Genomic DNA, 18,603 nt, shown 5'->3' on the forward strand with positions numbered 1-18,603 from the left:
CTGCACAGAGCTCTCAGCAGCCAGGACAGTGATTCCTGCACCGAGTGCTCTGCACAGAGCTCTCAGGCAGCCAGAGCCCAGCCTGTGCCTTCCACTGCCCTGCCAGGAACACCATCATCCTCAGCTGGGACCTGCTCACACCTCAGGGAAGGGAAAAACAATGAGAGAGAAAGTTCTCATACGGGAATTCATAGAAGTGAAGTGCTTCAACAATCAGTAACTTGGCTCTATCTTTTCTCAATCACGATACTCAATTATTTGATCACCTTTCTCTTCCAACATGCTGCCAAATCCCCCATTTCCACCAATAATCCTGGGAAAAAGCTTCCTCAGCTTCCCTTTTATAAACCCGTGCTTGTAAAATCAAATAGGAGTTACAAAGTGTGTTGCTGATGTTCATGAGGAGAATTGGAGATTTTTTTTTTCTGTACAAGTGTAAAATCCATTGCTAGAAAACAAACGTGACCCATTCCAGTTAACTTCTCCAGCTTTGGGGTAAAAAGTCTTTCATAGGGAATTTTCCAATATAAATTTGAGACTGGCAGATTTCTGCACCAGCCACCTGCATCTTTGGGTAGCTCAGCTGAATAGTTCTCTGTTCATCTATTTTTAATGTGCAAAGCACATTAGCAAAAGGAACAAAATGATAAATAGCAAACTATTCTTTAAAAAGGCAGAAGACATCTCTGTCACGTACAATTCTATCAAACATTTCTCTCTTATTCTAAAATCCCCCTAAAGAACTTCTGACCAAGTATTTTAAAAAGGGGTTTGTAAATTAGATGTGAGCTCTGTTTGAAATCTGATTGTGAAATTTGGTCAGAATTTCAGCCTGTCTGCTGTGCATACTAAACCACACAAAAGCAGATTTTGAAAAAGCAGTACTAGAAATTAATTGAGCTTTAATCATTCCCATGCAAGCTCTGGTAGTCGAGGTTTTACACGAAGGCTTTCAAAGCAAATGGCCTTAGAGAGGGGTTTGTGAGAGGTAAAGTTAGCTGAGACAATTCTCTGTGGAATCCCAGGGGTGTCTCCCCAGGCCCCTGTGCAGCACTCAGAAGCAGCCAAGCTGCATTCCTGCACAGCTCCAGGCTGCATTCCTGCAGGGCTCCAGGCTGCATTCCTGCAGGGCTCCAGGCTGCATTCCTGCAGGGCTCCAGGCTGCATTCCTGCACGGCTCCAGGCTGCATTCCTGCACGGCTCCAAGCTGCATTCCTGCACGGCTCCAAGCTGCATTCCTGCACGGCTCCAGGCTGCAAGCAGAGCTGCAGCATGCAGCACTGCCCAGGGAACAGCCCAAGGCATGCCTGCAGCCCCTGCCTGCACAGGAGAGCAGCTGTTCAGAAGGGATCTCCTGTGGCCCAGGACTGTAGAACCACAAGAGCACTCCATGGTGACCCACCACATGGAGAATTCCAGCTCTTCCCTCCCCACAGAGGCCACTGGAGCTGGGAATGCCACATGTGAGTGCCACATGTGCCACACGGGAATGCCACTGCTCCTCTGGCAGCAATCCTGGCAGAGAGCAGTGCTCCTCAGCAGGGACAGTCCTGACCTCTTGGTGCTTTAAAACAGAATTTATGGCTGCATAGTCACACTATCCAGAACCACTTCTGCCTTGGAAGTCCTGACACTGCATCAGAGTGCCACCAGAGCTCTACATCTGGCACAAGTCAGGGTCTGCACCTGAGTGCTCTATTCTGAGACAGTGCAGAAATGCCTAAGGATGTGGAAAGGAAAAAAAAGGGGTCCAGGCCACATCCTGATGCATGACACACACCAGACACTGATCTGCCCAAGCAGCCAGGTGATACCAAACTACTGACACAGGGATAGCTGCATTCTGTCCTGACAACTTCATTAAGCCATTTCATTAGTAACAGCCACCTAGCATTGCACTGGCACTGTTGGTAACTCCATCTATTGGTGCTAGATTACCTTTTTTGTGTTTAATTCTGAGATGAGATGGTGCTTTGTGACCACCATCCTGCTAAAGGCACGATGGCCTGAGCAGAGGAATCAATCCTTGAAATTATTCTCAAGGCTCTCAGAACTGGTCAAAACACACAGATGGATTTCAATAGAAAATTGCAATTAATTAAATTAATTTAAAAAAAAAAGAAAAATATATACATCATATCTCACCAAAACATCTAGAACATTTGGATTAGACTACAATGTTCTCATTACAATTTTAATACACTACTGCCATTTTACAGCTTTAATCAAAATTTCAAAAATCAATTTTGATAATCCATATTGTTGAAGGTTTAATTACTAAGACAGCATGTGACAAAAACCAGTTAGAACAAAATATTCTAATTCAAAACGAAAATATGTCCAAAATGTCACAAGTCCTTAATTGGTTTTTTTCATTCTAATTCACACCAGCATCTCTCAGATTCTTGAAGTTCATGTCCCATCACTAGGATCTCCCTAGAGCTAGTGAAGGTGGAGCATGAGGCCTCAGAGTGTAAATTTCTCCTCATTTTGCAAAGCAGCACAATTTCATTATCTTTAACATGCACAGACCCATTAGCACAGGTGCCTCACACACAACCTTACCCTCCCCAAGCACAGAGGGTGATGATTGCCAGCACAGTTTTCCCCACCTTGCACCTGCAGCAGGGAATCCCAAGGCAGGCCCAGCACACCCAGACTCCCTTTTCCCTCTCACACAGCTGGGCCTGGCCCCTGAGCCCTCCAGGCTTGTCCTGTTCTCCACAGAATCCCCTCCCTTGTTCCAAGAGCCCTCTGAACAGAAACACATCCTGTCTTGTGAATTCTGTGCAAGTTTCCCTACAGAATTCATGTGTTTGGCTACGTTGTTTGTGCTACTATCATTTGTTCCAGAAGGATTCAAACTCCATTCTTCTTCTCCAGACCAGAGCTGCTGGAAGCAGTGCCAGTGCTGTTCCACACCCATTCTGTGTGCTCCCCAAAGTCCTGTGGCTCTTGCTGGACATGGGGGGTTAATACTGTTTAACATCTCAGGCTGCATGAAGAGAAGCATCCTCCCTACTCACAGCACCAAAATACTGCAAGCAGCTTCCTTCATCACACAGCACCACAAGCCCATTTTGACCCCAAGGAAACACACTGACCCAAAACAACCCTGCAGCAAGGGCTATCTGCTGCTGAAGTAAGAAAAGAAACATATTTGTATGGGTTCTAGCGAAGAACTAGAAAAGGGACTGGGTGTAAGTGGCTGGCTCTAAAGAAATATCCCAACCAGTCTGCCTTTCCCTCACTGCTCAGGGTTTCTTTGAAGAGGAAATGCACTTTACCTGCACAAATCTGAAAGGAATACACTGGCACCAAGTGGTGAGCAGGATGGGGCTTTAAGATCCCCTTTTTTAGGCCATGAAGGGCAGCCCAGAGAGGCAGGGAGGCTTCTCCTGTCACAGCAGCGGTACCATGAGGGTGGTGCAGGAGGGAGCTGTGCCCAGGGCTCGGCACCACATGCTGGGCTGAGCCTCTGATGCCTGCAGAGGCTGCCTGGAACAGAGCTAGACAGAGGTAAACAAATACATAAATAAAATAAAGTGGGTATTTATTAAAGACTTTCCAAGGAAACACCCTGGGCAGTGCAAGAGCCCGGCCGTGGCTCCAGCCAAGATGGGCACCTGTCAGGAGTTTTCCCACTTGGGTAAGCTCTGGTCCATTCCCATACTGGGGTTAATTGTCCAATTCCAGCTCCAGTCCCATCCTCCCAGACTGCTCTCCTCAATTCACTGCTGGTTGTGCTTTTTTGGGGCTGAAGCTGCAGCGGTGTCCTTGGTTCTGGGGCTGCAGAAGGATTGTTGTGTGTGCCTGAGCTGTGAACAGAACCTGCTGACACTCTGTATGAAAACTGCATACTTTCTGTATGAAGTTCAGAGTTACTAATGCAGTACAGAATCTGGAAAACACAAAAGCTAAAACTTGAGGCATCAGCCTGGACACCTGAACCTGTGAAACACCTCCCCAGGGCAGGAGAGCAGCACTCAGGACACCTCCAACACCACCAGGGCTTTACCCCCAGCAGGATGTGGCTCTGCAAACTGCTCTGCTCAGCCTGGGGGCTGCCTGCACACCTCTGACACGGTGACTGCCCCTTGAAACCCTGCCAGGGCAGCTCATTAGAGCAGCACTGAGGAGTGCAAAGGACAGCCTGGCTACCAACAAACCATCACTTCAGAATCCCAATGCCTGGCCTGGATTCTGCAGTTAATATTAAACTGGCCAAGTGATGCTTCCCTGCCCTGAAAATTTCGCAGTCCTATGTTGGAGTCTGAGGCACAGATCGTGCCCTCGTCTCTGACATCCAAGAAAACACTGAATTTCATATAACACCCTGAAAGCAGCTGTTAAATAGAAAAACTAGAAGTCTAAGTGTGTGGATTAGAGTTTTCTTAAGTCACTGGGTGAAAAAGTTGGAGTTTAGAGTTTAAACTAGTTTAGAAAGCAGAAGACGAGATGGAGGATTCAGGGTGTTGTCTCTTGTCCTTCTTCTTCATCTTCTTCTTCTAGAGGTTTTTGGGTGGTAGTAGGTGATTGGATAGAGAATGCCACAGAGCAGCACTCAGGTGATGGGTCATTGGGTCACTAAGAAAAATATTGTTAATTGGGTAAGAATAACTATAAAGATAAAAGAACTGCATATTTCAGGGCCATTTTGTGCTGGTAAAGCCAACTTGAGCCAGGCTATGGGGGGTTGAATTTGTGCAAAAAGTCCAGGGCAGAGAAGACCTGCCAAGTCTTTTAATTATATATGAATAAACACGAGAAACAAGAAGCAAATGAGCCTTTGGAGAATCTGAAACAGAACTGAGGTAAGGGAGACTCCTTGTGAGGGAGTATCCCAAGGGGCTCAGCCCTGGAGAAACCAAAATCCCACAGGAACAAGTAATACAAGTAGTGGAAGAGCAACAAGTAATACAACATCCTAAACTGAAGAATTGTTTCATTTTGGACAATTTAATACACAAACAGCCAGCCTGAGTGCCACACAAATGTCAGAGCAGCAGAGCAGTCGATATACATGGCAGAAATATTTTAACAAGTGCAGATAGTAATACATCTTAGAAATAAAAAAATCTAGCATGCACTGATATACTGCTTGGGAATGTAATGCAGCTTTTTCCCTCAAGAATTACACAGTGATAAAATGTAATATGAAGGCCTGTCAAAGAGGGAAATAAGTTAAAAAAAGGAAATTTTTTCATTAGCATCAATATCAAACAATGTATGTACAGGATGCGATGGTTAAGGAAAAGAAACAATCTATTATTACTTCTGTCAGATCAGAAAATAACAATTTTTTATCAGTTGGGTATATACAGTAATGTTATTAAGAACCTTTACTGAGAACTGGTTGATCAGTACATCCCATGCTCCCCATCCATGAAATTTATAAATTATATTAAGCCCTGCTCTTGCTTTTCAAGCTGTGTCTGGTATTAGTCTTCTGTTGTAGTGTCATTCAATTTTTAACCAACATCTTTCTTTAATTTACTTAAATAATTAAACAGAGCCTATTCACTAATGTAATCGGAAATGCTTCACTCAGAAGAGTTTTATAAAATTCTATTATTCTGCAGAAGTAAACAAAAACCAAAACAAATTATCATTTCATGGTAAAGCCCAAGAACCGAGTCTGATAAAGCAGTATTCTATTTAAACATTAAATGTAAATTTCATTTTTCTCTTAGATATATTCTTTTCTATGAATTTGTTGACTTTTCAGTTAGAAATTTTTTGGTTTAAACTCTTCCATGTGTTGAGTGTTTCTCCCAACAGCCATTAGGAAGTCTCTTCTCTCTGGGTGAACATACCATTTCTCCTTCCACTAACAAAGAACCAGGACTTGATTCCAAGGACAGCCTCTGCCAAAACTGCAGGAGCATTCTGGCATCATTCAAAGGGGTTTTTTTAAGATATATGAAAATGCTCTTGTGCCAACAATTAGAAAATATCGATATGCTGGTGATGCTACTAAAGTGCAATGGTAGCTATATGGCAAATTGGTCTTTTGCCTATTTTTATTATTCTTTGAATAGATTATCATCCACTCCTCTTCGAGCAACACAAACCCACCTCACAGAACAAAGGGAGGAAGGATGTGAGAAGGAAACCTGGAATTCTGTGCAGCATACATTACATTTGCAATGAGAACAGCTGCACTACGCAGTGCAAAATAGACTTCAAATACAAAACACTGCCTGCAATAAACAAACCATTTTAGTTTCAGCAAATTATTAAATCCCAAGGGAATCTGTCTGTATCCTTCAACTAATTCAAAGATTTACATGCAAAACTGGGCATGTGGGGCACATCTGGATTTGAGTCAGGTACTTCAAGGGACTTTGAGACCATAAAAATCAGCAAATGGATTAAAGCAGTCTCAGTATAGGCTTTCCATCTCTGACAGGTACGCCTGGATTAGTCACTGGAAGAATATTACTCATATTTTAAGCTGATTCAAGCTGTCAGTGTTAGATATTTAAATAATTTGGAGAACACTGTGCACAAAGCAACACCACTCCATAGAAACAAACTGTTTGAAATGTAGAGAGGAATTTCTATTGCAACACGCCTGGGACTGAAATCCAAACCCCAGGATTAACACCCTCATTGTTTCCTGTGCCCAAAGAGGCACTTTGAAGTTATGTCTTTAAATGATTGCACACACCAGACAGCTCCAGGCGTGCTTTGGCTCAGCACAGCCCCACAAAACACAGCAGGACACAGAGGTGAAGGGGGACTGAGGGATGGAGGGGCATTGTTTGTGTTTCTAAACCCTTCTCACACACTTCCTAAGGCCCCAGGGTTTGAGATTTACATGGGAATATCCGTGGTGCTGTATCACTGACCACTGGATGCCTCAAATTCCCTGGCAGCCAGCTGGGAGTGCTGTGATAGCAGCAGAGCAATGGGACTGCAGTCCCCTGCAGCAGCTGAGGAACATCCTGCCTGACACACACCAAGCTAATGAAATTCAGCAGGGCTGCATCTGCAGCAAGGGCTTTGCCAGCACACCTCTGCCAGAACAGTGTGACAGGATTCTGTCAGCTGCAGGTGGGACAGGAAAATCTCTCCTCCAGACATATCAGGAGAAAAGCATTGAAAAGATCAGCTTTTCATTGGCTTTTTGTGGGTTTTTTAATTGGTACCCCATGTTAATCTCAAGGTATCTGTAATACAGAATACAAATTAAATACATAGCATGTTTTCAACTCAGTTTCTACATGCTAAATTTTGGGAAAATCAAGCTAGCAGAGTAAATAAGGCCTCCTCTTGCTCTCAGACACAATACAATTCCCTCTTCCTTCCAGATCTACCAATCTCGTGGCCCTGGCTTATGATATGGCAGGGAAATGCACTTGATCTGAGCACTCATCTCGTTAGGTGAGCCACAGCTGGCTCCAGCCTTTGCACAGCCCCAAACCACAATCACAGCAGAACTGGCTCAGTATCAAGGGCTGACAACTAATACTCAAAATTCAGAACCACGCTGTGTGGTTGCACTGTTTGTCTCAGCACCACCAGACTCTCCTGTAGCTGAAATATCTGCTGTATTTTGGGATACAGCACTTAAGAGAGCATCAGGGCACCTCAGTGAAAGCAGCCAAAGAGACAGCGTGGACTGCAAGGAAGAGCAAAGGTGAATGAGATAATGGCAGCCAACATCAATATAACTGGAAGATGGAGAGCTCACACAAATTATTAATATGGTCAGTAATAAGAAGGATTCTTCCTCCCTGAGACAGAAATAGAGTGAAAGCTATAAAACTGAGCAAGTAAGAAAGATTAAGGTTTGGAAAGCAAGAGAGAGAAAGGGCAAAGTGTAAAACTGAAGATGTTGGCATCATCACTTTGTCAAGTTCCTTGGTATTTTCTAAACCCCCTCTTACTGGGGTTTTAATAACTTCAGCTCTCACTAAATTTCAAACTTAGCCTTCCTAGTTAGATACACAAACTATACAAAATGAAAAGTAAAGAACCAGCTAAAGATTGTATCGATAAAAACACCTTCCTTTTCTCAAGGTAAACTCATGATCTGTGGAGTCTGGGTTGCGGTTCTGAATATTCAGAGTAGCTAATACTTCAACTGCTGGTTCATTCAGTGTTGTTTATTCTGCTGCTGGTTTATTTCTCTGTAAACAAGCCTGATGAAAAGTAATGAGATTGCCTGTTACAGTACTTAGGGGATATGAAAATTGCCTATTACATTAAAATAATTAGAGAAGAAAATAAGATCATATTAATCGCACTCTACAGAAGCCTACCCAAGGTATGCAAACCCATCCTCTGAGGAATACAAAAAATTCTACTTAGAGCCCACCCATGGCCCAAAAAGTTCAACCATCAACCAAACCAGGAACAATTAGTAAAAATCTGTGCAGATAACTGCAGCTGGTGCTGTAAATGATTGGATGGTGCAGCAGTCAGTAGGGTTCAGTGGGTTTTGCTGGTTATGAGAAATACCTGATTACCACGCACAGACCTTCCTCTCCAAAACACAAAATGTGCCCTTGGGTTTGGGGAAGATTGGCTGCAGGACCAAGCCTCAGGCTCTTTAACTGAACAAGGCACCCTGATGTTCAACTAGCCTGGCGTGGACAAGTTTAGAACAACTTTTATTCGCTGCTTCTTCTACTTTGTGATCCAAGAGGTTTTGATTTAAGGGAGACAGACCTCCCCTAAGCATGAAACAAACCTGCAATGTAAATCCAATTAATTTCATTGGTTTTCCTCTTAGCATTCTAGAACTTTCAGAGAAGGAAAGGGGTGCAAGGACCTCTTCCAGGGTTTGTCCACACGAGTTACCAGACGTACAAACAGACATTGTGTGGCTTAAACACCCCTTCTCTGAGACATCTCTACAAACTCACTTTGCAAAGGTGCCTTTCTTCATCTTTTATTCTTACAATTCCTTCATATTTTAAGCTGACCTACTGATTGCTCAGGAGAGAATCATAACTAGGATATAGAATGATGCTCAGGTTCTCCAAGCTGCAACAAACCTTACAAAGACAAAAGACAGCTTGTTGTGTGTTATTTTCAGGCACCACTTGGATTGGAGTCCACCATTTATCCAGCATCTAAAGTAAAAGCTTTGTCTGGGTTGATTCATTTTTAGTCCCACAAAGGTCAGCACTGCTGTTTTTAAATGATACCTCAGTAATTATGTCTTCAGAGCCTAGCTAATAAACACCAAGTTTTGCATACAAATTAAAAACAATTGAGAAGCCTAAAAAGGTTAGTGCTCAGTTAGATATGGATCTAATTGTAATAACATTTTAAAGTTACTTTAGGATAATGCACACCTCTATTAAATATTATGAGCCATATTTCAAGCAACTGAATGAATTAATTTTTATTTAGTCACACACTCTCATACCTACTTCCTTAATTCACTTTACTCCATTAGAACTTGAAGGACTGCTATTAAAAAGAAACAAAAATCCAAAACTGCGGGTTGTTCAAATTAAAAACAAAACCAAACCAACCAACAAATAAAATCAACCAAAGAAATCCACACAGACAAATTAAAAAAAAAAAAAAAAAAGCAAGGAGATATTTGTCAGGCAGAAGAGTTTTTATAATTTGTTCATTTTTCTAACATCACTAGCAAGCACAAGTGTCTAACTGAAAAAATGGGGGAAAAATGTAATACTTACTCCTTTTTCAGAGCCAAGCATGCAATTAGAGCTAATCAAGACACAAGTTGTTCTCATCTTACAAATGTCACATTCTTTGCAAGAAGGAAAGATCTCAAGTAAATATCACCCTGTTCAACTTTTAGGAAAATTAACAACATGCAAGACAAAATGTCCAGCAGCTAGGAAACCATGGCTCATTATGTCTTAGCCTGAACCCCAGTGGACTGAATCAGTGAAATACAAAATCTTTTCCTTCTGCTTTCTCCTCTTCCTTATCATCTTAAAAAGAAGAAGAGAGGGCTTAGCAGCTGTTAGCAGCTGTTTGCTCTGGCATTTCAAAGACTGGTGAAGGTGGCTGTCAAAATTAGTATGTGCAAATTGCTGAATTTTTTTTTTTTAATTCCTTTTACTCTAAGATATCAAATCTACATTGACATTACAAAACCAAAAAAATAAATAGAAATAGCCTGGCTGTCCCATGGAACCTATCAGTGGTTAAATGCTCTCTGCACTCTCTTCCAGCTCTCAGAAAACACCAGTTTACTGTTCAAGTGTCCAACATTCAAAGCAAAGCTTCAGAAATTCTGGTCTTTGTTTGTCAAGGTGATTTTTACTTTCTAATGCCATCCTAGGGCAATCCTAGCACATTTCCTAGGGAATGTGCTGCACCACAAATTTCTAAAAAGTCATGTTGAACACTGAACAGGAAAGATTCCTATTCAGATGGACTGTAATTCTAATCATGCACTCAGTAAAGATATTTTTTAGTATCAATGCAAGCCATGGGCATTCAGCCACTGAAACAATTGAAGATCAGACACAGCAGCTGCTCCAGTAAGAGATTTTATTTTGTTTCTACTGCCTGAGAGACACTGGGTCCTCCCCTTAGAGTAACTCAGTGATGGTTTATGAGTCTGAAGAGGTTTTCAGGTTCCTCACTTGCCCTTTGCTGCCTCACTCAGGTCTTTCCCTGATGTGTCCTTCCCCCAGGGATGTGCCATTTAGCCAGACACAGCAGTGAAGGGAAGGCACAAAACACCAGGTTGGGTTCAGCTGTGCCTCACAATGTGGGACCCCAAGTTAACCACAGATGAACATGTTAGAATAGAAAACCTGCCAAAGCCAAGCAGGACCTGTGAAACATTCCACAAATGCGTTCCAGAAAAAAAGCAGAGAGTTCCTCAGTACTGAAAATTCGTGTAACATCTGGACAGGTGTGCCCTTTGAAAAGAAAACACAATTCTCCCTCACCAAGAGGGCATTTGTGTGAAGAACCATTTTGCTGGTCAGTGAAAGCTACTCTTGCTGCCCATACTTTTGGTAGGTTTTTAATTAATTTTTATTATTTTAATAATTTAAATAATTTAAAATAAAATTATTTTAATTAAGCCTGAACTGAGCAGAAGATGAGTTTCAGAGAAGCAAGAAAAAGCCTGAAAAATCTTTGTCTTTGCATTCAACTCCTCTGTGTCACTGACAAGGAAAACTGGCTGAGCTGCCACCTGTCCCCAGGACATCTCGTGCCCAAATTTCCACCAGCTGATCCAACAATGCCCTGTCCTTTACCAGGCTTTCCAAATTCAGCCTTGGAAAGGCTGAAATACACAAAAAATACTCAAGGACTGAGCAGTTTGAAGGAAAACTGAGTGGCTGGAGATTCCTGCAGCTTTTTTTCAGCACTTTCAAGGGACAACAATTCAACCCCAGGCACTCACTGCCTTCCAGTGTGGCCTCCTCACAGCATACACAAATTACCACAAAAAGTAACTTCTGCTAGCTCTACCCCCACAGCTGAATTACTTCTTGGTAGGGGAGCCAGAAGGATCTGAACTCTAAATCCAAGACTGTCACAAATTGGCTCTAAGAGATTTATCTGCCCCTTTAACAGAAGTTTAAGGATCTCCCTTGTTTCACAGCGCAGTGGTTTAAAGTAAATAAATGCTTGACGAGGCAAACAGTGAAAGAAAAGGGATGAGATGATAATCAGACAGGTATTTTCTTATCATAACTGGCTATCAGACAGCTCTAGGGCATTCCAGAGAGAAATTAAGGGACTTGTTACATGCAAGACCTGCCTAAATCACTTCTATTGCTTCCGTCCTTCAGCTCATTTTATTCTCCTGTTTCAGTGTGGTTTTTCTTATTTCCATCCCTCCTTTTCACGACCATCTCTTTTTCAGCTCTGTCATCTCTTTGTGGAAAATATTCCATTGCCCTATTGTAATTTGCCATCATAATATTCTCATGCCACTCCAGATCTGTGCTGTCCCCTTGTGCCTTCATTTTCCAAGTTTTCATCCTCAGGATTCTGTGGCTGAGTCTTGAAATCGCCCCAAGAGGTCTGAACACCCCATATCCATGAAATTTAACAAAAATACCAAAGTCCTTAGGCTGAAAATACTGCCTCTAATTCTAAACACAATGCAATCAGAAAAAACCACAATTTTGTGTCTTATGAAAGCACAGCCAAGGTCAGACAATCAGATCAGAACACAGGCACAGCAGCAGAAGCTTAATAAATGCTGTAAGGCCTTTGCAAGAACCTTTCCCATCTTTGCTGAGATATTCATCTGGAGCTGTGAGCATTCCCCTCCCCAGCCAGTTCACATCTCTTTGGAAGCAAACACACTTCTGCAGGCTGGAGAAAATAACCCATTTCCTGCAGATCCCTGTAATTGCTACAGAGAGACCAGACCCAAATTATCTGCCTCTTTTTTTTTTAAGAAATAAAAAAAAGGACTTTTTTTTTTTTTTTATCTGTGGTAACTTTTCAACTGCCACTGATGATCAAAAGAGAAATTAAAAATAAATAAATTAAATAAAAATCAATATTCCAAACAGCAGACTACATTCTTTTCAGGACTTTTCAGGACATTCTTTTCTGATAAAAAATCAGAATTTTTTATTTTTTAAAAAATTCTGATATGCCATACAGTTTTGTAAGTAGAAACTTTTAGCTGCACTTTCCATGTAAAGTAAGTCTAGAGCTTTACACTCCCCAAATGAAAAGACAGAGGGTTGTGGGAACTTCCCCCTCACTGCACAGAAATACAATACTATGAATGAAATTCAGCTTGCAGAAGAGATGCTTGAATAGAAACTGCAATTTTAAGGCTTCTGAAGTGTAAATCTAAGATAAGCTGGGGCATTCTGATGCTCGTCTGAACCTGAACTCCAAACAATATGAAGCTCCCGTGTCACTGGTGGTTAAACACTGCAGTGGGTTTTACTCCAGAACTGCTGTCAGAGATGAGAACTAGGCATTCCAATTGCTGGGATTTTATTAGGTTATTTATTCATTTCAAAGAACAGGAGGTTCTTCATGACTAGAAATTTCATTGAGGCACATCCCCTGAGGAATGAAAGCAGGAAGGAAAGATGCACAGGAAGATACAAATAGGGATGTTCCCTGTTTAATTGCAATGCCAGGAGGGTTGAGGTCTCCTTCCCCACGCAGGAGTATCCCACCTGTATTTCCAGGCAGACCACAGGTTCCACAGTCAGTGACAAATTCAAGCCACTCACTTGAAAAGGCACTCACATGAGTGATTATAGCTGAGGTTAACTACATTCTAAAGATAATTGAACTTGAATCCCATCTGAATCTTCTCAAACACATCCAAGTGCACGCACAGCCCTGGCCCCGAGATTGGTGGTGGTGGAGTCGGGGTTAGTCCATGCTGGGGTGGGCAGGGTTTGGGTGTTGTAATGCAGTTAGGAAAATTGGTATGACACAAAAAATGTACCCTGAAAATGTAGAATTGTAAGTTTCTTCCCCTTATCTTGTTCTCCCCAGTTCCCCTTATTGGTTGTGTAAATTCCTCCACCCCTTTGCCCCTGCCTTCAAAAAGGACTGCTTATCCATACCTCTTCCTCATTCCCTCCTGCCACCTCACCCCGAAGGATGCCAAGAAATCAAGCTGTGACTGCCATCTCAGCAAAGGGAAAGAGCCTAAAAACCTAAAAAGGTTCTTCTTTGGGAAGCTAATCTATCTCCCCCTGTCTCCCTGGCTGCTGCGGGGAGGACAGTGGTGGCAGAGTGAGAGGGGACATTAGAAATTACAGCAGAGGGGTAGAGAGAGCAGCCCCAGCAGCACTCACTCACTCACTTCACCCGGTAACTTCCCGATTCTCCGCTTTGCTCCCGCCGCAGATCCCGCTGTCCATGAACGTGTCGACGTTCCTGGCCTACGACCAGCCCACGCTGAGCTACTGCGGGGTGCACCACGAGCTGCTGGGCCACCAGGGCTACGAGAGCGGGCGGGACGAGGCTGCGGCCGCGGGGCTGGAGCCCGAGCTGGACCTGAGCACAATCACCACTGCAGCACGCAGCAAGGAGCACGGCCAGCCGCTGCCCTAGGGACACCGGTGTCCCCGGCCTCGGAGCACGGCTGACACCCGCTCCCTGCCACCTGGGAGCCCTGTGCTAATTAAAAGCGAATCACAAAGATTAATTGCTTCCGGTCTACAGTTTGTAATTAGTTCCGTTGTGCAGTATTTTTTTGACTTCAGAGTATGACCCTTGAAGTGAGTCTTTTTCAAAACTCATCCTACCTACCTGTATAAACTGTACAGATGTAATGTATTTTTCATATTGTAAAGTTTCAATTACCGAGAACGACTGGTATGTACAGTACCATAATTTAATTACATCTTCCTTTACGAGCTTCAGTTTCTAAAGCTTCAAATTAACAAAAGTTACTTCTTGTGTTATTAAGTTACTCTGTTTTGTAGGGATCATTTTGTTACTGCTTTTGTGCCCAGACAACTTTAATCTAAAAATTCTGTCCTTTGCAGAATATGCACCATTTCTACTGTGTTTAATGTGTAGAATTTTATCTACTGCTTCCAGAGGGAGGGTTTAACTATTCAAACTTCTAGGAAATTCTTGAAAAATATAGAGCCAAGTTTTCCTAGAAATCAAAATTTTAAAAAAGAGAAAAATTATTATTCTCCTCAAACTAACCTGTTGCCTTGAAATACAGCCTGATTTTTAACAACAAAGCTTGGTTATGCAACCGTTAGTCAAGGCTGATGATATTTTATTGAGTCTCACTGTTCTGCAAGACAATACAGGACAGGAGACTTCACCAGGCAGCTACGAGATCTGCTGTGAGAGTCTGCCAAATCAGGCATTTGTATTTCTGCTCAAACACAAAGGGGTCCAAACCTACTTCTGTCGCAGGCAGCTGCTGACAGAACAGTTATTTCTGTTATTAACAGGCAACAGAAACAAGCCCTTGGGCCACTCCTAGAATGCAAAATGCCACTCAAAAGAAACACCCACTTGCTGACAAATGCAGTGATTTGGAACAAATGGTCAAAGTTTAAATCCTTTAACATTATGATAAAGCAAACAGAGGAAAAAAACCCCAAAATCTTTAAAGAAAAAAAAAATTAATGTAGTATTAAGTCTTTAACAATTACTACATTGCTTATTTGTCTCTCATTTAATATCTGGATTGAAGCATTCTTATATCCCATTCTTTGGTTTTAAATTTTCCAAACTTCTCAATACTGTATGAGAGTAACTTTTTATACCACTACCCACTACCCTGTAATCATAAAAGATTACAGAAATTAGGAAGACATTCTATCATGCTGACTCTGTGAAAAACAAAATGGGAACACGAGCCTTCCAAAATATAGGAAAAAAAAAGTTTCATATGGTGAAGCAACTTTTTTATAATAAAGAGAAATTATATAACCACAAATCTATTTTTCTGGATCTTTATCCCACCATACTTTCATGTAGCTTCAAAGTGGAAGACTGAATTTTAAAATTACAGGGCAACTGTTTGTACAAAACAAGGTGAACAGAATGAAAATTGGCTTCAAAAATTGGTAACTAATCAATCTGCATTCAGTGCCTGTTAAGTGGAAACAAAGTGTCAAAAGACAACACATTGTACTGCTTATTTATTAGCACTTAGATTTTGTAACATATTTTGCATAAATTATTTCCTCTCCAAAACATTAATTGTCTTTTTAAGACACTTCTTAAACCTTCACACTCCAGTTCTGTATTTCTTCACTACACTGGTTTTTGAATGTGTGGTCACCTTCCACAGAGCTGGAATTTTCCTACCCATAGTTTGGAAATAGTTTTGTTAATTGTCCACTGCCAACAAACACGAGGGAGTCGCTCTGGAGCCCGGTGGCTTTGTGGCTGCAGGACAAAATTACCTGAACCACTCCACAGCAGCTCTTGGGGTTTAATAGTTTGGAGCTGGAAGGAGCAAATAACACCCTCCCAAAAGGTCATTTCAGCTGCTCTTTCTCTGTCCTTCCCATTCTGTACTTCCACCCCCTGCCCCCAGGTATTTGTGGTGTGTGAACAAGGACCTGGCACTAACTCCAAGGTTCCATGTTTTTTATGGAGAACTGCACACCATGAGCGTTCCCAGCGCTGGACACCGGTGACTTTAGACAGGGAAACATCAGAAAGTATTTTCTTATGCAGAGACACAACATGTTTTTGATGTAGCTGCTGAAAGAGGCACAGCTGGGTGCATATTCCCACACACACCAACATTTCCCCTTTTCCTCAGTCATGCATCAAAGACTCCCAGTTCCAGACCCACGTGTCACAGGAGAAAGGGTAGAAGCAGTCACACAGCTGGCCCCTCACAGATTCCTCATGCTCTCACAGTCACTTCCCAAGCATCTGAAGCTCCAGGCTCTTTGCAAGCCCAGCAGGCCACTCCAGATCTCTGCAGGATGGATCCAGCATCCCAGGGCCCAGAGCAGCAGGGGGTGTGTGCTCACCCCACTCCCAGACTGTTAAAACACGCCTTTCTCTAACAATTCAGTGCATACCCCTTTTTCTTTCAGCCTGAAATGTGTTATCAGCAAGATGGATGTCTTCAAGAAAGCCAGATGGCAGGTAAGTACCTCCTCTAAAAGATCCTCACCATGAAAAATCCTAAAAGGTTTGGCCACCCCAGAAGCAGAGTGACTCCTGAACTCTGACCTGTGTACCCCTGCTTGCTGACAGGCCGTGCCCAGCTGTGCTCAGATTCTGGCTGCACAGGACCAGAAAATGCTCTCATTCCATGGGCAAAACAAAAATTTTTAATGGAGTTAATAAAGCCCCAGCCTTGCAGCCAAGCTGGCAAGAAGAAAGGAGCCTGTGGATTCCAGTGCTTATTAAGAGGGGGCCACTTTGGTGTAGCCAAAGTGCTTTGAAGTAAGAGCCACACGCCAGGAACGGAGGGAGCCAGCAGCACCCAGCTCTGTCTCAGCTGAGTGGCCATTCCCTGGTAGCTCCTTTTAGCAAAAAAAGGCTGGGGGAAGTCTTCAAGCTTGAAAAATACAGGCTGAGAGACAATATAACCTCTAGCAATAAAAAACCCCAGACAATTTTTACAGTAAGCCTAGGTCCAGGCAATTCCCACCATCATCCATCAGTGGATCACGCCTGTACGTGGCTCAAACACCCATCAGCAAAGCAAGCCCAAGCATCTGACTGGAGGTCCTGTCTAGGGAAGGGGGTGTAGAAGATGATTAATTACTCATTTGACAAATTTCTGCATGTATCTCAAGACAGTAAATTAAAAAAAAAAAATACATTCATCTATACAAGAAAGCAAATGAGTGCTTCAATTAAAAAGTTATGAAAATTTGCAGTACAAACTATTCTCAAGGGATCTGAGAGCTACCACTAACATAAAACCCCCCAAAATATATCCAGTTTTCAGACACACATTGTAAATATCACACTTCTTTTGGCAGCACACAACACATGGAAAATGCCAGCCTCAGAATCTGTGTACCAGGCTTGCTCTACTCAGAGTCCCTCCATTTCTCTCTTTCTCTCTCAAGGCATGTTTTATCTCTTATTATTTCCAATCCTCAGGCTGGACACAAGAACAGAAGTTGTGCAAAAACCATAACATGAAGGCTAAAAAAGCCAAAACAGAAGTGCAAGGGCAACACCATGACCTGAGTGATAAGCCAGGATTCTGACTGTCACTGTCACAGACCTGTAATAAATTCTGGATATTGTCTGCAAAGATGGGGAATGTAATTAATGCCGTGATCATCTACAGCATCACACACCAGCAGCTGGATTTGGTTCCCAGCTGGGGTAGTAAAAAAGGTGAAAAGGCACAGCTTTACTTGTGTCCTGCAGCCTGATCCTCCTCTCTTGAGGGAAAGATCGTTCTGCTCCACAGTTTTGCACAGGTCCCGGGGGCTGGGGCTTCCTAGAGGCAAATCTAACCCATAAAGGCTGGGTATAACAATGGCTTCACTCAGGCACATCACAGGAACACCTGTCTTGATAGGACATTTGTGGTTGGGTTCTTTTCCCCTTGCACTGAGACTGATGAGGGAGAGGCAGTTTTCTCTTGTTCAGACTCAGTTGTTTATTCTTTTATCTACATTACATATATAAAAGGTACAAGGAGCTATGTGCACTAAGACAGAAAGGTACAAAATGGCCAGCAAAGATCTTCTTCAAGGTTTCTTACATGCCCATTCACCCAATTAACAAATGCCAAGTAAATTATTTTTCTTAGTGACCCAATGACCCAACCCCTGAGTGCTGCACTGCAACATTCTTTATCCCATCACCTAAAACCTACCTACCACCCAAAAACCTCTAGAAGAAGTAGATGAAGGAAGAAGAAAGACAAGAGACAACACCCTGAATCCTCCATCTTGTCTTCTGCTCTCTAAACTACTTTAAACTCCAAACTTTAACTTTTTCACCCAGTGACTTAAGAAAACTCTCTAATTTACACACTCACACTGTTAGCTTTTCTATTTAACTTTACCAGTTGTTTGGGTGTGATGTGAAATTCAGTGTTTTCTTGGATGTCAGAGCCAGGTATCAGAGATAAGGGCACACTCTCTGTGCCTCTGACTCCAACAAACACCCAGCCTCGATAGCCTGCCTGGCACAGCAGCTGAGACATTGAACCCAAAGGATACAGACCAAAGCACAGAGCTG

The 18,603-nt window shown here is 42.6% G+C and overlaps 1 protein-coding gene across 2 annotated transcripts in view; it reads left to right on the forward strand.

Moving 5' to 3' along the window:
• Nucleotides 1–15,578, forward strand: part of LRRTM3 (leucine rich repeat transmembrane neuronal 3) — a 76,035-nt gene extending 60,457 nt beyond the window's left edge. The window contains exon 3 of one of the 2 annotated variants that reach the window (XM_015633606.3): nt 13,801–15,578. In XM_015633606.3, coding sequence (XP_015489092.1) covers nt 13,801–14,007 — 207 coding nt within the window. In that variant the 3' untranslated portion in view covers nt 14,008–15,578. The remainder of the gene's footprint in view (nt 1–13,800) is intronic. The other variant, XM_015633607.2, reaches the window with a different exon arrangement.
• The last annotated feature ends 3,025 nt before the right edge of the window (nt 15,579–18,603 follow it).

The sequence above is a fragment of the Parus major genome, chromosome 6 (assembly GCF_001522545.3).
Source record: "Parus major isolate Abel chromosome 6, Parus_major1.1, whole genome shotgun sequence".
Classification (NCBI taxonomy): domain Eukaryota; kingdom Metazoa; phylum Chordata; class Aves; order Passeriformes; family Paridae; genus Parus; species Parus major.